We start from the raw sequence: 17,942 nt of genomic DNA, 5'->3' as shown, positions 1-17,942 counted from the left end.
CATGAGCTTCTGAAAACTCTGGTGCTTGAATGGCCAGAGCTGCGACGAGGGTATGGAGCCCCGTATACTACTGGACATAGATGGCTTTGTGCATCCACCAAACAAGTGGTAGCTTGTGGGGCTCACAAGGGAAGATGCTTTGAATGTTTCCCTGCCTAGGAGAATTTGAAACACCACCATACATTTCCCTCTTTCTGGAGTCCCCTTCTAAAATGAAAACTACAGTGTCCGGGCCCTGCCTGCTCTGTCCTGTAGTGGTGTGCCAGGACCGCACTGTGGTCCATGAGCCACGTGACCGTAGGATGCTGCTGGACCCCAACACTGACAAAGGTGGAGGAAAAAGGGAAGCTGGACAGTCATGCATCAGTTCGTGGCCCCTCGGAAGGCAGAGGAAAAGAGACAGACACTGATGAGTCACGCATTTGGGAGGGTAGTTCCCCAAGTGCATTTTGGTTTGGTTTCGTGGTTGAATTCTTTTTCTTTTTTCCTTCTATTCTATTTTTATTGTTGCAAAGGGGCAGAGGAACTTGGAGACCTGTTGGAAAGGAAACAGACCTTCCTAGTACTTGTGACCACAGATGCCTCCCTGCCCTTCCCATCCCTCCCCATCTCAGTTCCCAGCCTGGATGTCACTGGAGCCCCACCTTGGAGATGCTGCTGGAGCCGTCCCTGCAGCAAAATAGCCCATCCTGCAGCTTTCAGACCAGAAGGGCTTGGCCTTGCTGCCGTTGCCATGGTCATGGGGTGTCAAGGCTTCCCTAAGAGCAGGAAGGACCCTTCTCTGCTTTTCCACATCAGCTTCTGAATACGGCCCCGTGCTCTGCTCTGGCTCCATGTCCTCTCGCATTGCTCTTCTCCTTTGCACACTGGCCTCCAACCATTTTGACTCTCGTTTGGTTCCCAGAACATGCTACGCTGCGTCCCAAGTGGAAGCTTTGCAGCCTTAGGTGCCCTATGATGGCTGCGTTCTTCTCTTCCCCACTCTAGGTGCCCAGCTCACTCTTACATCTCAGCTCAAATTTCTCTTCAGTCAACAAACATTCCTGAATACTTACGATGCTCCCCATACTCCTCTAGGTGCTTGGGGCTTCATCAGTGAACAGAACAGACAGGAAGCCCTGTCTCTGTGGACCAACTTGCTATCTCTTGAAGAAATTCTTACCTGACTCCCCATCCATCCCCCAGGCTAGATCAGGTCCTTTAGCACATGACAGATGCTCTCGGTGTACTATTTATTTACGCCAGTTCCCCTCCATCAGAGTGTAGGTTCTACAAGGTCAGGCATTATGTCTCTTTTATTCACGACTGTATACCAAGTGCCAACACACTGCCTGACACCCAGAAGGTGCTCAGTAAATAATGGGCTAAGAAATGGGTAAGTGAATGGATAGATGATGATTATTTTTGTAGACAAGTAGAGTATCAGGTGTGAGGATCACACACACTCCTGGAAGGAAGTTGCTTGAGCTGACAGGACACTCGAGAAGCTGCTACACTGTGCTTTTAAAGTCCCTAGAACTTGCAGGTTCTTCCTCAGCCTTGTCTGGGGTCCAGGTCTCCCACTACCTAAGCGCTAGGTATTTCATGAATTTTTTTTTAAATGGCGGTAACCATGCCTGACTTGAATGCAGCATCTGTTTGCCTCCCCCTCCCAAATTCATCTTCTCAAGCTGGAGATCTCCAAGGGGCCTGGTGAGAAACTCCAAACTCATAAAAACTAGCACCCCATTTATGAGTGGTGTGCCCAGGGCCCCCTCTCCCCCTGTGCTGTGGTGGCGCTGGTAGAGATGGTCTTCATCTGCATTAATCATTTTCATGTACTTTGCACTCAGCTACGCTGGTATTCAGAGAAAAATGCTACCATGACAACTGCCACAACAGATGGTACTTGATCAGTCTCTAAGCTACCGAGGAGATACACAGCAGTGCATCTGAGGTTTGCATATTTTATGTTATCATGAGACCCAGCCTGGCCTTAATCATGATTGAAATGTGAAGTTTTCCATTTGCCTCCCCCCTCCCTTCTCTTTCCAGTTGTTTGCCATTTGTTTTGATTCTCCTTGCTCTCTGCCCGTCCTAGGCGGAGATGTACTTCTGAATGTGGGAGGCGTGGGCTCAACATACATGGTCCATGAAAGTTGCCCTGCAGATCTAAAGTTTAGGGACTGTTGAGAAGCTATTCAACTTTGGGATGGAGATCTTGGCTGAGAGTGGGAGGAAGGCTTAATCGTAGCCTTTCTGTCTCGGGGGTTCACGGACTGCACAGGGTGGAGGCCACATATAGCCCCAGACAAAAGGAAACCCTGGGAAGTGCGTCCTTGTTTTGGTCTGTCCCCGTACTCCACCCCCTTCCCCATCCTGCTCCTTTCTGCTCCCAGGGTCTCCAAGCCCTGCTGTAGTCCCATTTCTTGGCTTCCCGCCTCCACCCCAACTAACACGTCAAACTCCAGGAACTTGATCCCAGAGCTCTTGGACCCATTTCTATGACAGCAGCTACAACAATCTTCTCACCCAGTGCCTCTCAGCAACACTGGAATGTCAGACTTTGCACAGATTTTTTCAGCCAATTTTGGAAAGTAGTTTATATTGGCCGCTATGTGTTAATGAAAAACTCTGGTTGTATTTACATACTTTGCTGGTGAAGAGTCTTTTCTTTCCCTCTGCGTCCCAACTTCAACAGGATCCTCATCTCTCACAATGTGTCTGGACCCCACATGAGCTGTGAACCTCATTAAAGATGGGCGCTAGGACCTCATTGTGCTGTGATGAGTGCCAGGCTCCTGCCACTGGCCCATCCCCTCAAGGGATGTGGTGGGAGGCTGCAGTCTCAGTGGTCCAGGAAGATAGGCTGTTTACCTGTATTTACAAGAAAACCTTAAGGTGAATTGGAATCACAAGAGAGCCTGGATCAAAGAAACACTCTCCCCTTCTGATCTCATTCCAAGTGAAGCGGGAGGTTGGAATCCACATCTGACCCTGTGCTGCTTCCCAGCCCTGCACTCTTCCTGGGGTGCAGATGAAAAGGGTCTTGGCCGCCGTGTCAGGAGTGATTCTTAACCTTAGTGGAACATTATTAAAGCATGGATTTGAAACCTGAGGAATGTTTTTTGAACTCCTTCTGTGAGCAGAGAATTCACGGTGGAGGGAAAAATTCAAGGCACTTGGCGGTCTTAGGAATCGTCTTTTCAGTGATGACCCGAGTTCTTATTTTCAGGTCTCACGTTTTCTGGGAGTGCAGTCTGGCCATCTGGATAGTGTTCCGTGTTCCATCTCCTCTCTAGGAGGAAGCATTCTTGGTGCCCTTGGGCCTCCTCTCCCCACTGTTGAGGGAGATCCTAATGCTTGCCTTGTCTATATGCTCGGATTCTCCTGAAGTGGATGGGAGTGGGGTGGGGGGAGTGCTGTGCGAAATGGCTCTGTGGACCCTATAGAGAAGGATTAGGTAAATGTGGGCCCCTGGACAGGGAGGAGGACTCTGGACCACCACTGTCAAAAGAATCGAGCACAGTGCCTGCCACCGACCAGACATCTGCACAATCACGTTGATTGAATGAGTGATTAAAAGAATCACGTCACTCAGGTTTCTCACCCTTGGCACTGCTGACATTTGGGATTGGATAATTCCTTGGTTGTGAGGGAACTGTTCACTGAGTTGTAGGATGTTGAGCAGCATCCTTGGCCTCTCCCCCATCAAATGCCAGTTCCCCTCAGGGTTGTGACAAGCCAAAATGTGGCCAGACTTGGCCAGATGTCCCCTGCGGAGCAAAATTGTTGTCTTCCTTTCCCAGTGGAGAACTACTGATCTAAATTACGAAATTCATTGACAGAAAGGTAGGACTTTGGAAAATCAACAACAAGAGGAAGTATTCGAGCTAATGTATCTATAATTATCCGCCTCCTCCTGCCTTTTAATAGAATATATAACATTTATAAAGAAAGGATGAATTGAAATGCACAAGGCTAACCTTACAGGAAGAAATCACCCCAGACTTTAAATGATGCTACATACATTGAATGCTCCATAAATGTGACAAGGAAATGCACTTTATGCTCCTTGGAAGGAAGGTTCTATAGAATCACAGTGTTGTAGTAGAGCAGTGCTTTTCTAAGATATGTTGGTAGGTATCCGTTTTTTGGTTTTTGTTTTTGTTTTTTTTTTAATCATCCAGCGTCACATTGCCACACTATTGCTGAGAAAACTTAACCTACCCGTGTCCGCCCAGCTCTGTGACACTTCCTGGGAGAAACATCAAGTGCACTATTTTTGATTTTGCATTAATAGATTCAGGGGTGGTCACTTTTTCTTTTTCTTGTTTTTCATGGGGGTACAATTGCCAGAGCTTCCCTTATGAGCTGTTTGCAAGACTTTACATTAAAAGAAGTGGGATAGGATTATAGGAAGAGACAAATGGTAGAAAAGGAATTTTATCATTTTACCATGATTTAAATACCTAGTGCCTTTGTGTGGGAGCCACAAGTCCTTTTGAGTGGTTTTGGTATCTTACCACTGTGTACAGTACCAGAAATGAGGACTGATATTTTCTCACTGAGAGAGATGATTTTTATTACAAACGGAAGCCAATTGCTCTGGAATACCTTCCACAGGGTCCTCCCAGCCATTCTCTTCCTTCTTTGCTCACCTCCGCCCCCACAACCCACCTTCCAAGGTGGTAGCACCTGGTTGTCACTGTCAGTCATCCTGTGCTGGAAAGAAGAAAGGAAAGTTCAAAGCTGTCTCATTTTTTCCTCCCTCTTTGTAAGAAATGATTTTCTGCGATGGTGGCAGGCCTAACCTATAGTATCAGTATTTATTTCATGTACAGGAAATTGCATTCTGGCCCTTTTTCTAAAGATGAAAAAATGTCTCCCAGATGAGGATCCTAGAAGGTGAGCTGGGAAAGAGATGGGGACCTGAGCTAAAAAATGCAAGGTTGGAGCGACCTCAATCTCAGGGTTGAGTGGATTCTTTAAATCTGGATGCAGTTTTATTCAGGTGTCCCAGAGCTTAATTTAACATGTTTGGAAGCTGTGAAGACTGTGAAGAGCTTAATTTAACATGTTTGGAAGCAGAGGAGGAAAATGACAGATATCAGGGCACGGTGGACATGAACTTGAAGAAGACTGCCTTGGAGCAGACTCTACTCAAATTCGAGTTCTTAAGTTATCATATGTTCCAACAATGTGACTCCAGATATCTGGAGAAAACTCTAATTTAAAAAGATACATGCACCCCAGTGTTCACAGCAGTACTATTTACAGTAGCCAAGACGTGGAGGCAACCTAAAAATGTCCATCGACAGATGACTGGATAAAGAAGCTGTGGTATATTTATACAATGGAATATTACTCAGCCATAAAAATGAATGGAATAATGCCTTTTGCAGCAACATGGGTGGACCTAGAGATCATCATACTAAGTGAAGTAAGTCAGACAGCAAAAGACAAGTATCATATGATATCACTTATATATGGAATCTAAAATGTGGTACAAATGAGCTTATTTGCAAAACAGAAATAGACTCAAGACAGAAAACAAACTTATGGTTACCAAAGGGTAAAAAGGGAGGAGGGATAAATTGGGAGTTTGGGATTAGCAGATACTACTATATATAAAATAGATAAACAAGGTCCTACTACATAGCACAGGAAACTACACTCAATATCTTATAATAAACTATAACAAAAAATATGAAAAAGGGTATGTATGTATAACTGAACCACTATGCTGTACACCAGAAACTAACACAACATTGTAAATCAACTAGACTCCAACTGAAAAAAAAGTAGGGCTTTTAAAATGGAGACACTTCACCCTCTGTGGCTATGAAGGAGCCACCAGGATCTTGTTTGAGAAAGGGGAAAGAGAATGGGCACAAGTACACTGTTCAGGGCAGTCATTTATTAGTTCAAAACCAGCCCTATGGGTTCAATAGTGGTTTGAGTTCATGAACATGTGGGTAGAGCCTAGGATAGCAGGTTGGGGGTAGGGGATGGGGGTGGAGATGAGGAAAATATCCACTGTGAAATGCAGATTGTGTGAATTTCAAAGATCCCTGTGCCAAGTCAAAAGCAATTTCTTTTATTTATGGTCACCATTGACATGAATGGAGCCCGAACATTTTCCAGTAGACCAAAAAATAATCAGCCCTGACAACTGAAGTCAAATCAGACCTTTGGGAATGACCTAATTGTTCTTTCCTGAGGGCTGGATGTGAACTTGCCTTTGGCCGTAGCATCAGCCCTGGAAAGCCTGGGAGGTCTCCCAGACCCTGGTGGGATTAGGTCCCTTTTTGTCACAGCAGACACAAAGGACAGAGGGGTTTGGTGAGTTTCCAGCTCTCCCTGGTCCTCTGCAATGCCTGCCATCCTGAGAATTTTGTGAGTTAACACTACCCAGATTCCTGCTGAAATTCCCATTCACTCATTTTATATTTGACTGCCTACCTCCTTGGTGGTGGCTGGAAATTTCTCTCAGCTGCTGGCAGGCGGATGGGTCTTCTAACCTTGTCCCCACCTCCATTTTTCTGGCAGCTGCTCAAGTTTTCAGGATAACACTGGTGACAGTCATCAACACTAGTGCTCCAATTCCAGCCCGGTTATTTTTGCAGCGGTGAGCAAGCCAGGCTCTCAACTTTTGGCACTGTGTGGTTGGGACATTAGGTAACCCTTTCCTCTGCGAGTACAAGGGAGAGTCCTGACCTGCATCCATCCATCTATCCATCCGGTGTCTCCATGTCATCTTCCTCTTTGAGAACCTTAGCGAATGCACAGTGAACCCTCTCTCTGACATAGCCCTTTGTTCCTAATAAGAGGTGGCTCTGGAGGAGGCTGAACGTTTATTGAGTGTATATTGTTTTCTTTCCCCCCCCTAGATTGAAAACATAGATGCCTGCTTGAATTTCCTGGCAGCTAAGGGGATAAACATCCAGGGGCTGTCTGCCGAAGGTGAGTCAGAGCACGCCGTGAAGCTGCCCTTTCATCGTTAGAAATGCCCACCTGTGACTTTTTGATGATGTTTATACAGTGAAGCCAATGGGTGCGGGTGGCCTCTTCTGGTCTTGTTTCTTACTGGTTTTGAGGCAGCTTGATGCTTGTCTACACTTGAGGCTGCAAACTTTTTGACAACCTAGAGAATCGCTCCAAGAGTGCCGATCCAACCGTGCCAGCCGTGTCTTCAGGAAACTGAGGGAGCAGTGAAGACCGAGCTGCTTCTCTTTGAGAAGGGCTTACTCAGATAACGCTGGTTTGATTCACACGACTGGCAGTTCAGTTAATTATCAAGCCAGTCCTTATCTGTGGGAGAGAGAACACTTAACCATAGAACATATTTAAACTGTACAAGTTCCCAGGGAAAAATGCCTAATCCTTTATCTCTTACTTTTATTAGAAGAAGCAGCACTTTTCCTAGCTCAAAAAAAAAAAAAAAAGCACATGATTTATGAATGAGATGTTCCATTTTGATGTCCTGATTAGTTTTTAATTAACTCCAATTTGGTGGCTAATTAACACATTAGCGTGTGCTGGTGGTTGGCTGTTCAATTAGGTGCTGGTCTGGAGATGGCTGGTCTGAATTCTTAGCCTCCTCAGGCAACATCTCACTCTGGAAACTCACTCTCTCTCCTGTTGTAAATACAAGCAGCTGCCGTCGGCCCCGGCATCCTCCCAAACTCATTAGGCTGCACCTGCCTCCAGTTTTCCCAGAACAGGTAGAGCCGTTTGGGCTTCAGGTGACACCACCTTTCCCTAGCGTGGTTGTGTTTTGAAAAGCTGCTCGTTAGCCTCCAAGCTGGTGGTCGGCTGGGAGGCAGGGAGCAGTGCAGAAGGACACGGCCCAGTGGAGCAGGTAAGTTTGCAAATGTGATCTGTTCAGGGCCTGTTCCCTGCCTCTGCTCTGCTACGTGGTTTTCCTGGCTATGTTTCTGGATTGTCGGCTCTTCCAGTATTGGTGGGGTGGGGGCACTGTTGGCGTCTCATGGGTGTGTCATGTCTCTGAATGGGACATGTTGGGATTCCCCAGGTGGGACCTCTAATAGTCTGGGCCTCTCCCAGGTCAGGCATAGTCACACCACTTCCAGAGATCTCTGAGACAGCCATCAGATGGTCAGCCTTAATCTCAGCTCTGAGAGAAGCTTCCACGGAGAATTCCCTTGCCCTGGGGTGTGGGCCGTCCTCTATGGGGACGAATGAGATCTGGGTTGAATGGCACGTAGCCTGCACGATGCTGGAGCATGGGGATTGGTTGTGGTGTTTCCGTGGAGAGGTGGGGAGATGAATATTTCTGTTCCAAGGAGCACGGTACTTCCTCCTGGAAGAGAGTTGTTGTGCCGGTGTAGGGGGCAGGCAATCACTTCCTAGTTCCTGGGAGGGATTGGATCTCAGGCCTGTGCCCCCCCGGCAGGGGCCTTACAAATTCATGCTTAGCAGAAAGGGCTCTAGGGGATGCGGACTTGGGAGGCCAGCTCCATCCCATGTGGCCTGGAGGTGACCCCTGGCCACCCTGCCATCTGTCTACCCTTTGTCCTGCCTTCTCTTTGTCCTGTCCCTCCCCCCACTTTGCCTCATCGTCTCTATACTTTAAGGCATAGAGAATCTACTCAGTAAATATTATTAAATGAAAAAGTACCAACTGTGCTTCCAAGGCTTTTACCTGCATCTGCTCCAGCTCTTAAAACTGGTGTTGGAGTTTATAATAGGCTGAGTTACAGATGAAGAGGTTTTGGCTTAAAGAAGTTATGAGTGACATCCTAAGGCTGTAGTTAGTGGGCAGCAAAGCCAGGATTTGAACCCAGGTCTGTGATCTCAGAGTTCACGTTCATGGTGTCTTTGGGGACAGGTGAATAAAATCTAGGTATACCATGTACAGGTGAAAGAAAAAAAAAAAGATCTAGAACCCTTTGTTGGCTGGAACACTGTCTCAGGTGATGCTGGGCAGCCTGTGGAGGCGTATCATGCAGAGACACTCAGCCCCAGCCCTTCGTCCAGAGTGGAAGGTATTCCTTCTGAGTTTCTGAGCAGACAAGGCAGACTGTAACCAGTGTGTTGAGGAATCAGTTGCTGGGGTATAACTATGAAGTGGGTTTACCAACTGCCACCAGTGGTGCTATGTTGACTCCCATCTTTCCACCCAGGTCGAGACTCACTAATGTGTTGGCCAGTCACGTGCCAGTTATCTGAACAGTTTTATGTTACTACTTATGACCCTGTCTTGTTCTTTTTTAAACTTCAGTCTCAAACTCCAAGCTCTTTTCCCCCAGCTCCCCGAGTGCAAGTGGCTTTGGAAGGTTGAAGGGGGATGGAGGTGTGATGACTTGACTTTGTTTCCTTTCCCTCATTCCTGCACCTGGGCCTCCAGGACTGGAGCAGCATCAGAGAAAGCAGTGTTCTGCTGATGGTGAAGTTGCTATCCTCCTCTTGGGTAGTCGTCATTGCCACTGTCCCTGCACGGGAATCTCTGCCTGCTCAGGGCCTTGGTAGTCTGTTGTGAGATTGAACCAGCCTTTCCAGCTCACCCCCAGCTGGTAGCATTCACATCCCATCCTTCTGATTCAGCCCTCTCCCCTAACACCCCCCCCCCTTTTTAAATGGAGGTCCTGGGGATTGAACCTAGAACCTCACACATGCTAAGCATGCGCTGTACCACTGAGCTATACCCCACCCATCCTGGGCCCCTTTTGTCCCTACACTAAGGTGGTCCTGGTAAAGCCATAGACCTCAGGTTCATGATCCCCGAGTTACCCACCATGGAGTCAGCAGGAAGGTGTGCGCTCTGTCTTACACTTGCAGTAAACAGAACGGGCCTTCTGTCACCTGGAAGTCCCCACTATACAATCTCCTTTCAGCTCTTTTCCTCAGATTTAGGTGGCCAAGAGGCAGACCTGCCAAGTCTCTGCTAAGCAGAATTCCCAGCTGGGCATGAGAGTGCCAGTGCCACCACTTGGAGTGATTCTCCTGGAGCCTCTAGCCCCTTGACTTTAAGCTGTGCAAGGACCTCACCTTCTTGCTTTTTGGTGAGGGGAGGAAATAACCCATCTCTCTGATCATCACCCTCACCACCCTCAATGACAGTCTCTCATCTAGATCTCTCATACTGATTTTGGGCAGGGTGGGGAGGGATGATGGTGATGGTCTTTAGTAGTAAGACCAATTCTGGACCAGTGCAGTCTTACGGGAGGGTGACTGGCCCCAATGTTTATCGGTTCCTTGAACTTAAAAAGCAAGGGTACTTGGAGCCTTTTATTTTATCCTCAAATGGACTTTATTCATCATTGCAGGGTTACAGGAAAGACCTCATTTGACCTGTTAAATTATTGGAATGGAAACCATGTACTGAGAACTCACCACATGTCAGTCACTGAGATAATAAGCACTGTGCACATTTTATATCTTACTTAATTTCCACAGCAGCCTTCTGAAGCCCGTATTTGTATTACCTCATCATACAGATGAGGAAACTAAGGCCCAAAGTGATTGTTACGTGTGGCGAAAGAGAAGCCCACATGGTCAGCCCTGGCCAAGCTACTCATACCTGCTGGTTCAAAGGCCTGGTGTTTTCTCCTGCTCACCACTCTCTGCGCTTCCAACCACCTGCCTCACTACTAGAAGAGCATTAGAGTGTTTAAAGAAATAATGCTTTTGTTTTAATGCTTGTTGTTTTCCTTTTGAAGCTGATTGAGTGCCCCAAGGCTCCGCCTCTGATGAAAAAATAAATCAGCAGTTGGAAAGTCCCATAGGTACATCTCCACCCTTCTGCAGTGACTAAAGCTCAGTTTGGAACGGGAGGGTGTGTGCACCTGTCCTTGAAGCATTTCAGCAGCTCAGGCCCTGCCCTGACCTGCCTGTGAGAAAGCCACAGAGAGCCTTTGTTCCGGGGCACAGATAGCCAATGCCTGCGAGCAGGGGCTGCCGGCCAGGGGAGCCCCATGGAGGTGCTGCTGTTCTCTCCCACCCCCTCTGTGTTCCTCAAGGTTGGATTCATCTGTTTGCTCTTGGAGACTTGCCAGAGTCCCGTGAGCTTTGGCCTCTCCCTGCCCTGGGTGATTTTCAAGATCCTTCAGCCCCTCCCCAACACACACTCCACCTGTCATGACCATCTGTAAACCTGTCCCTGTGAGGAAGGATGGCCTTTACCCCTGGGAGTTTTGAGAACACCTGGGGTTTATGCTCCCTCGCCCTGAGCCCATCCTCCTGCAATGGGAAAGCGGAGGTCTGGAAGGAAAGGCATATCACATTTAGTTAAGCACACATTTGCCGGGCACATCCTATATACCATGCATGGGGCTGGGTACCAGGGTACACAGAGAGTCATGTCAGTTGTACAAAACTAGCTTTCATTCCAATTAATAAGATTGCTATTGAAGGGAAGGTATAGCTCAGTGGTAGAGCACGTGCTTAGCACGCACAAGATCCTAGGTTCGATCCCCAGTACCTATATTTAAAATAATAATAATAATAATAATAAGAGAGCTGTGCTAATGGTATGTAGAGGATCCAGCAGTACCCAAAGAATGGCAACAGTCAGCGTGGCCCAGGGCAGTCAGGGGACTTCAGAGGCGGCCATGTTTCCCCTGAGTTTAGTAGGTTGAATAGGCATACATCAGGCAGAAAAGGAAGGTGAAGGGAAATTTAGGTAATGGGGCATAGGTAATATGATGGGGACAGAAGACTGGCTTTTTATCAGTCTGGCAGACTGGAGAAAGAGGCAGGAAGATGCTTTTGGAGTATATATGCTTTTGGAGTCTATATGCTTTTGGAGGAAAGTTGGTTGCTGGCTTGATGCGCTCAGGCCCGGGTTTGCTACCCTGCTGGTCAGAGACCCAGATGCTGAGCTGTCTCCTCTTTTCATCCTGAGCCAGAAGGAAGGAGGTCTTTCTGGACCATTAGGGTAGAAACAGCAGGTGGATCATTTCTGTTTCCATCTGCCCACATCACCTGAGTTTGGAGTGTGTGGGACCTTTTCTGCCCCTCACCAGCACCCTGTAAGCTCTGCTCCCACCTCCTCGTCCACCTGCCCTAGGGGGTAGGGTCACTGCCAGGCTTGGTGAGCAGTGCACAGAAAGGCTGCGGAGTGGGGTGGTTACGTGGTGAGTGCAGGTTGTGTAGATGACCCGTCCTGGGGAGTAATGACCCGGAATCCACAGCCTCAAATCAGCCGCATGACCTCACACTGTGACTTCAGATGACTGGAGGGGAACCTGAGACTGCAGTCTGAGTCCCTTCCTTTGTATTAGATTATTCTGATGCCTGTGCCTTAGTAGTAAACCAGGCCTGAGGTTTGTTCTAAATAATGTTGAAAGAAAATGACTGTTATCCTCCAGCCTTACCCAGCATTCCCTACAGCATCCATGCAGATTAGTACCAGCCGGTGGGAGTGGAGATCAGTCAGAGCCCAAGGAGATTAAGACTCAAAGCAATCCTGAGTTCTAGTGGAAACTGGACTATGTCCTGTGTCATTTATTCCTTAGTTTACATGGGGGGGGTGCCCAGGAGAGAGGAGAACAGGGTTCTCGTGCTGGTTTACAGCAGCCTAGCTCATGTCTCCTTTGACAAGCCCTATCTCTCTAGGTCTACATTTTTTTCCCCTTCTCTACAAATCAAGAGGGTGAGGCTAGTTGATCAGAAACAAAATGATGCTCTTTTTTCCCAAAGCTTTGGGAAATGTCAAGAAGGAAACATTTTTGTGGGTTGGTGGATTTTGTTTTTACACGGCCCGTGGAGTCGGCTTACCAGGCCTCCTGGAACATAGACAAATGCCACTTGGAAATAGGAAACAAACACAATTCTAGCTATTTTGGAGACTGTCTCTAACCGACCACCCATGGCATAAACTTTGTGCCTGTCCACCCCAGACAGAGCATCCACCATTCTTGAGTCCTGTGTTCTGAAAAGAAAATGTAACAGTCCAAACATCCGCCAACTGGTAGGTAGATAAACAAAATGGGTTCTCTCCATATAATGGGATAATGCTCAGCAGTATAAGGAAACAAACTCTTAAGTGCTCGCACATGGATGAACCTTGAAAACATGCTCAGCACTAGACGCCAGATGCAAAAGACTACACGCCACATGATTCCATTTGTAGGAAATGCCCAGAATAGGCAGACCTACAGGAGCAGTGGATTCGAGGTTGCCTGGGATGGGTTTGAGAACTGATCGCAGATGAGCACTTTTCAGGGTGATGGAAATATTCTAAAACTGGAATTTACTAAACTTACTAAAAATTATTGTACACGTGACTTTATAATGTACATTATACCTCAGTAAAGCTTGTTTGTTTCTAAAGGCTCACCATTGGATTTTTCTCTAAAATGGGATTATTCATGATTGCTTTTCCTCTGGAAGCCTGTGACTGGGGCACAGAGGAGATGTGTGGGAAGGAGGGGCAACTTCTTAGGCTTCTTGTAGGTGAAGGGCCCTGGGCTGAGTTCTGAGGAGGCTGCAGGTACAATGACCATATTTTCTGAACCAAAAAGGGAAGTACAGAGTTGGGAGTGCCCCAGGTGCCTTGGACTTACTTTCTCATTTAATCCTCTGTTAATTCTCGTACCAGCCCCATGGGAAAGGTGCAGCACACATGTGCCCAGCGTAAAGAAGAAACTGAGGCTCAGAGTGGTTGAATCTTGCAAAAACTTTGAAGTCTGTAAAGGATGGACTATGAAGATTCAAATCCAGGTCTTTTTGGCTCTGACAGTCAGTGATCTTTCTAATAAGAATGCTTCCTTCTAAGAAAGAGTGTATTTATGGGAGCACTGGGCTCTTTCACAAATAAAAAGATGTTTCAGGGAATAATAGAACAGACAGTTATGAACAATAAATGACTTAATACCCATAGCAGACAGCGAATGTGGCATAGTGCCAGTTCTGTTCACCTGCCCGGCGTGGCGCTGCTGGGTTATGAGGATGTTAACGTGGATGTGCCTGCTTTCTGCAGGGGACAACCCCTGAGTCCTTGGATCTGCTCAATTGTTCGTTCCTTCCTTCTTTGTTTTTTCTCGTGTGGTTTTTTGTTTTTAATGTATTATGGAATGTCTAGAAGAAGAGTAAAGAATATTTACGTGCCCACGAGCTAGCTTAATAAATAAAACATCTGGTGTGCTTTTATTTATTTTTTTAAATTAAAAAATTTTTTTTATTGAGGTGTAGTCAGTTTACAATGTTGTGTCAGTTTCTGGAGTACAGCACAATGCCTCAGTCATACATGAACATACACATATTCATTTTCATTGTCTTTTTCACAGTAAGCTACTAACAAGATATTGAATATACTGAGGTGTGCTTTTAAATTCACGACACATGATGGGTATGCAGGTAAGCTGAGTTACATCGCGTGGGGAGACTTGGCTTTGAGCTGGAAAAACCTAGATTCAAATCCCAGCTCTGGCATTTATTACCATGGAGAAGTAGTCACAAATGTTTCTGAGCCTTTGTTTCCCCTGCAGTAAAAGATGATAATACTCATTTCCAGGCGGTAGGGACTGAATAAGATCATGTGTGTAAAAAGTTTAACTCAATACATACTAACAAGTAGTAGCTCTTGTTATTCTAAACTGGATAATCTGCCGGTAATTATAAAAGGAACAAAAATCTTACGTAGATCTCATCTACGTGGTTATAGTTCTTTTTTCACCCTTCAAGGAATTCAGTTTTGAGGGGAAGTTGTTTCCCCAGGTTCCCTTGTAATGGGGCAGGACCCTGGGCGGCCCTCCCGGGACGCACCCCTCCCCCTATCCTGTGCTGCACTCCTCTCTGAAGTACCTAGATTACAGCCACCCAGAATGGCTGCCCTCATACTAAAGCACATTCTGGTGTCAGGGAGGAAAGAAGGCAGCCCCTGAACGTTCACAGAGGTTTATCAGGAGCTCTGTTCCTTGGAGTCTTGCAATAAAACTCCCTGCTACCCCTCCCCAGATCAGGCTTACAGTCTTGAGGCATTAGCCTGCTGTGACCCCCTTTGCCTGGCAAAGAAACAAAGCTGTTCTTTCTGCTTCACCCAGAATTCTGCCTCCGGATTTCAATTTGGTGTTGGGGCACAGAGGCCAGGATTCGATAACACCTTAACAGGTCCTCACCTGCCTGTCAGCTCTTGATTTTTCCCTGCCTCCCGTCACTGTCCAGATGAGTGACTGGGGTCGTGTCACTTAATCCTCCATCTTCCCATGAGTCAAATGCCCGTTTTAAAGAAAACTGGAGTGGGGGGGGGAGGGTGTAGCTCAGTGGTATAGCACATGCTTAGCAAACGAGCTCCTGGGTTCAATCCCCATTACCTCCATTAAAAAAAAATTCAATCCTCGGTACCTCCATTTAAAAAAAAAACATCACCCCCCCCCCCAAAAAATAAGGAGAGGTGGTTGATAACAAGTACCCTCTCCTTTGAAAAAAAAAAAAAACAAAGAAAACTGAGGCTCAGAGAGGTTGAATCTTACAGAAACTCAGTCTATAAGCTGAATCAGCCCCTCCAAGCCCCACATTCTGTGACGATGTCCCTGTAAGAACATTTAGAAGCGGCAGCAGAGCAGGCCACAGGTGTGTTCTGTGGTTTCCTTAGGGTGGAGGAGGAGGTGGAGCTGAAAGGTTAAAGCTGAACCACCCAGAGAAACGAGGGGGCGGGCTTTCGGGAGACTTTCCGACCTCTGCGGAACCCTCTCTGCTCCCCGCATTGCATACAGTGGTTTGCGATTATCTTGGCTTGTCCAGGTCAGCCCTGGCTCACACCTGTTGTCCTGATGTAATTAAGAGCTTCCCATATAAAATAGATGAACAACAAGGACCTACTATATAGCACAGGGACTATATTTAATTTCTTATAATAACATATAATGGGGAAGAGTCTGGAAAAGAAAGTATGTATATGTGTAACTAAATTGCTTTGCTGTACACCTGAAACTAACATTGTAAATCAACCACACTTCAATAAAAAAACAAAATTTAAAAAAAAAGAGCTTCTCCCTTTCACTCCCCAAAATATCATAATCTGCATGGTAAATTATAAGGTCACCCTAGTAAAGAAACCATCATTTTTAGATCATGGAGCCGGAGCTGCATGGGAATCTCAGGATTCTGGGGCTGTGGTTGTCATACCGTAACCAAGACCAGTGAAGGACTTGACTGATGACAATCTGCTTCCATACATACGCTCGTTTGATCTGCAAAACAACCTTGCATAATGGAACAAGCTGTGTCAGTATTGTCATTTAAGGCCCAGCGAGATGAGGTGACTTGCCCAGGATTGCACAGCTTGTAAGTGGTGGAGTGGAACTCAGGGCTTTGGTTTTCCCAAAGCTGGGCTTCTGCCAGTTGTGTCCCACAATCAGAACATGCTGGCTCCCGAAGCAGTGAAAGTTGGACTCCAGTAGTTTGTATTGCCAGTTTCTTCAGAGCCTGGAAAGAGGAACTCTTCAACAGGAAGTAATTCAGCCTGACCTCGTCAGCCAATCACACCCCGGGGTGCTGGCAGGCTTACAGGGAGTGGGGCTGGTTTCTGAAAGGACCCCATTCATACCTTCTGCTTCTCTACTGGTCCTTGGCGGAAACTCCGGTTCCTTTATCAGCATCCTCTTCCCCAGCCTGGGGCTAACCTGGAGGTCTGTGTGACCCTCGCAGGCAAGGGAGGCCTCCCTTCCTCCAGCTCCACTCCCTCTAACCCCCTTGCCAGTTCAGAAAAAGAAATTCAGCCTAAGGGTGGAAGCAAAGCAGAGGAAAGCAAAGCTTCCCCCCAGGCTCCTCCTCCTCTGTCCCTCGAGCTGGGTGGCCCTATCACTTCACCCTCAGGGTCAGTTTAGACCTTGGCCATCAGCATCTGATGTTAACTGCATAAAAGGAGGGATTGCTTTGCATCCAAATCCTCTGCCTGTGAATAAATATTTTATTCCCTCTCTGCGACTCTTTATGCATGCCTCGAGGCAAATACATTTTAACATCTGAAAAAAATTCTGTCTGGAGCAAAAATTTTCACATCCCCAACTCTGCACGAATTTCCTATAAGAGAATTTTTGCGTGAGTTCTCTATGGAAGCAAGCCCTATTACCTATCCCCACACCCACCCCAAATTCAGGTTATTTATTCAGCAAGCAGGAGAGACTCAGGGCCATAGGTCTGAGGGAAGGATGATTGGGTAACGCAGGGCAGGAACTGTGGAGCAGTCCGGCAGCCACTTGGCACACTTGAAGTGGCTTGAGGCACAGAGCACGGACTTAGCAGAGCCACGTGGAGACCAGTGAGTTCCCCCGCTGCCTCTGTCCTTGTATCGCTCGTGCTGCCTCCCGGACAAGCACAGACTTGCTTGGGACTCTGACTTTTCTGGTGGTGTCCTGAGAATTTCCTCGGCCAGACATCCCAGTTGCAACTTGCCTCACATCTCCACGCCAATCCCAGTAGGGAGAATAAACTAATTTCTTTGTGGTCTCAGCCTGATTTTAATTGACTGTGATACCAATTAGGTGTTGGGGAAATCTGTCATCTCCTAGAGGAACTAAACTCAAAGGAGGGCTGAAGCAGCCTACTGAAGGGACCGGGAAAAGGGCTCCCCAGAAAGGATTCTTCCCGCTAACCCGCATCTCTTTATTGTCTTGCAGAAATCAGGAATGGCAACCTCAAGGCCATTCTAGGCCTCTTCTTCAGCCTCTCCCGGTACAAACAGCAGCAGCAACAGCCCCAGCCCCAGAAGCAGCACCTCTCCTCACCGCTGCCGCCCGCCGGGTCCCAGGCGGCCGGGGCCCCCTCGCAGTGCCAGGCTGGCACTCCCCAGCAACAGGTGCCAGCCACCCCTCACGCCCCGGGCCAGCCTCACCAGCCAGCGCCACATCAGCAGTCAAAAGCACAAGCGGAGATGCAGTCCAGGTGGGCTCCTCGCCAGCTGAGAGTTCTGCTTTTCCAGGGGTCTTCCGCCCCGCTGACCACACCCTAGCCCGCACTGAGCGTGTTTTTCATTTGTGCTTCCTTGGTGCTGA

At 47.4% G+C, this 17,942-nt stretch overlaps 1 protein-coding gene across 12 annotated transcripts in view; it reads left to right on the top strand.

Annotated features, from left to right (window-relative positions):
- NAV2 (neuron navigator 2) overlaps positions 1-17,942 on the top strand; it is a 690,492-nt gene that overhangs the window by 461,833 nt on the left and 210,717 nt on the right. For all 12 annotated transcript variants that reach the window (XM_074372244.1, XM_074372243.1, XM_074372242.1 and 9 more), the window contains 2 exons: positions 6,873-6,945; positions 17,568-17,832. In XM_074372244.1, the coding sequence (XP_074228345.1) occupies positions 6,873-6,945; positions 17,568-17,832 (338 nt within the window). The remainder of the gene's footprint in view (positions 1-6,872; positions 6,946-17,567; positions 17,833-17,942) is intronic.

The sequence above is a fragment of the Camelus bactrianus genome, chromosome 10, assembly GCF_048773025.1.
Source record: "Camelus bactrianus isolate YW-2024 breed Bactrian camel chromosome 10, ASM4877302v1, whole genome shotgun sequence".
Lineage (NCBI taxonomy): Eukaryota > Metazoa > Chordata > Mammalia > Artiodactyla > Camelidae > Camelus > Camelus bactrianus.
This window is presented reverse-complemented; position numbering and strand designations above follow the sequence as displayed.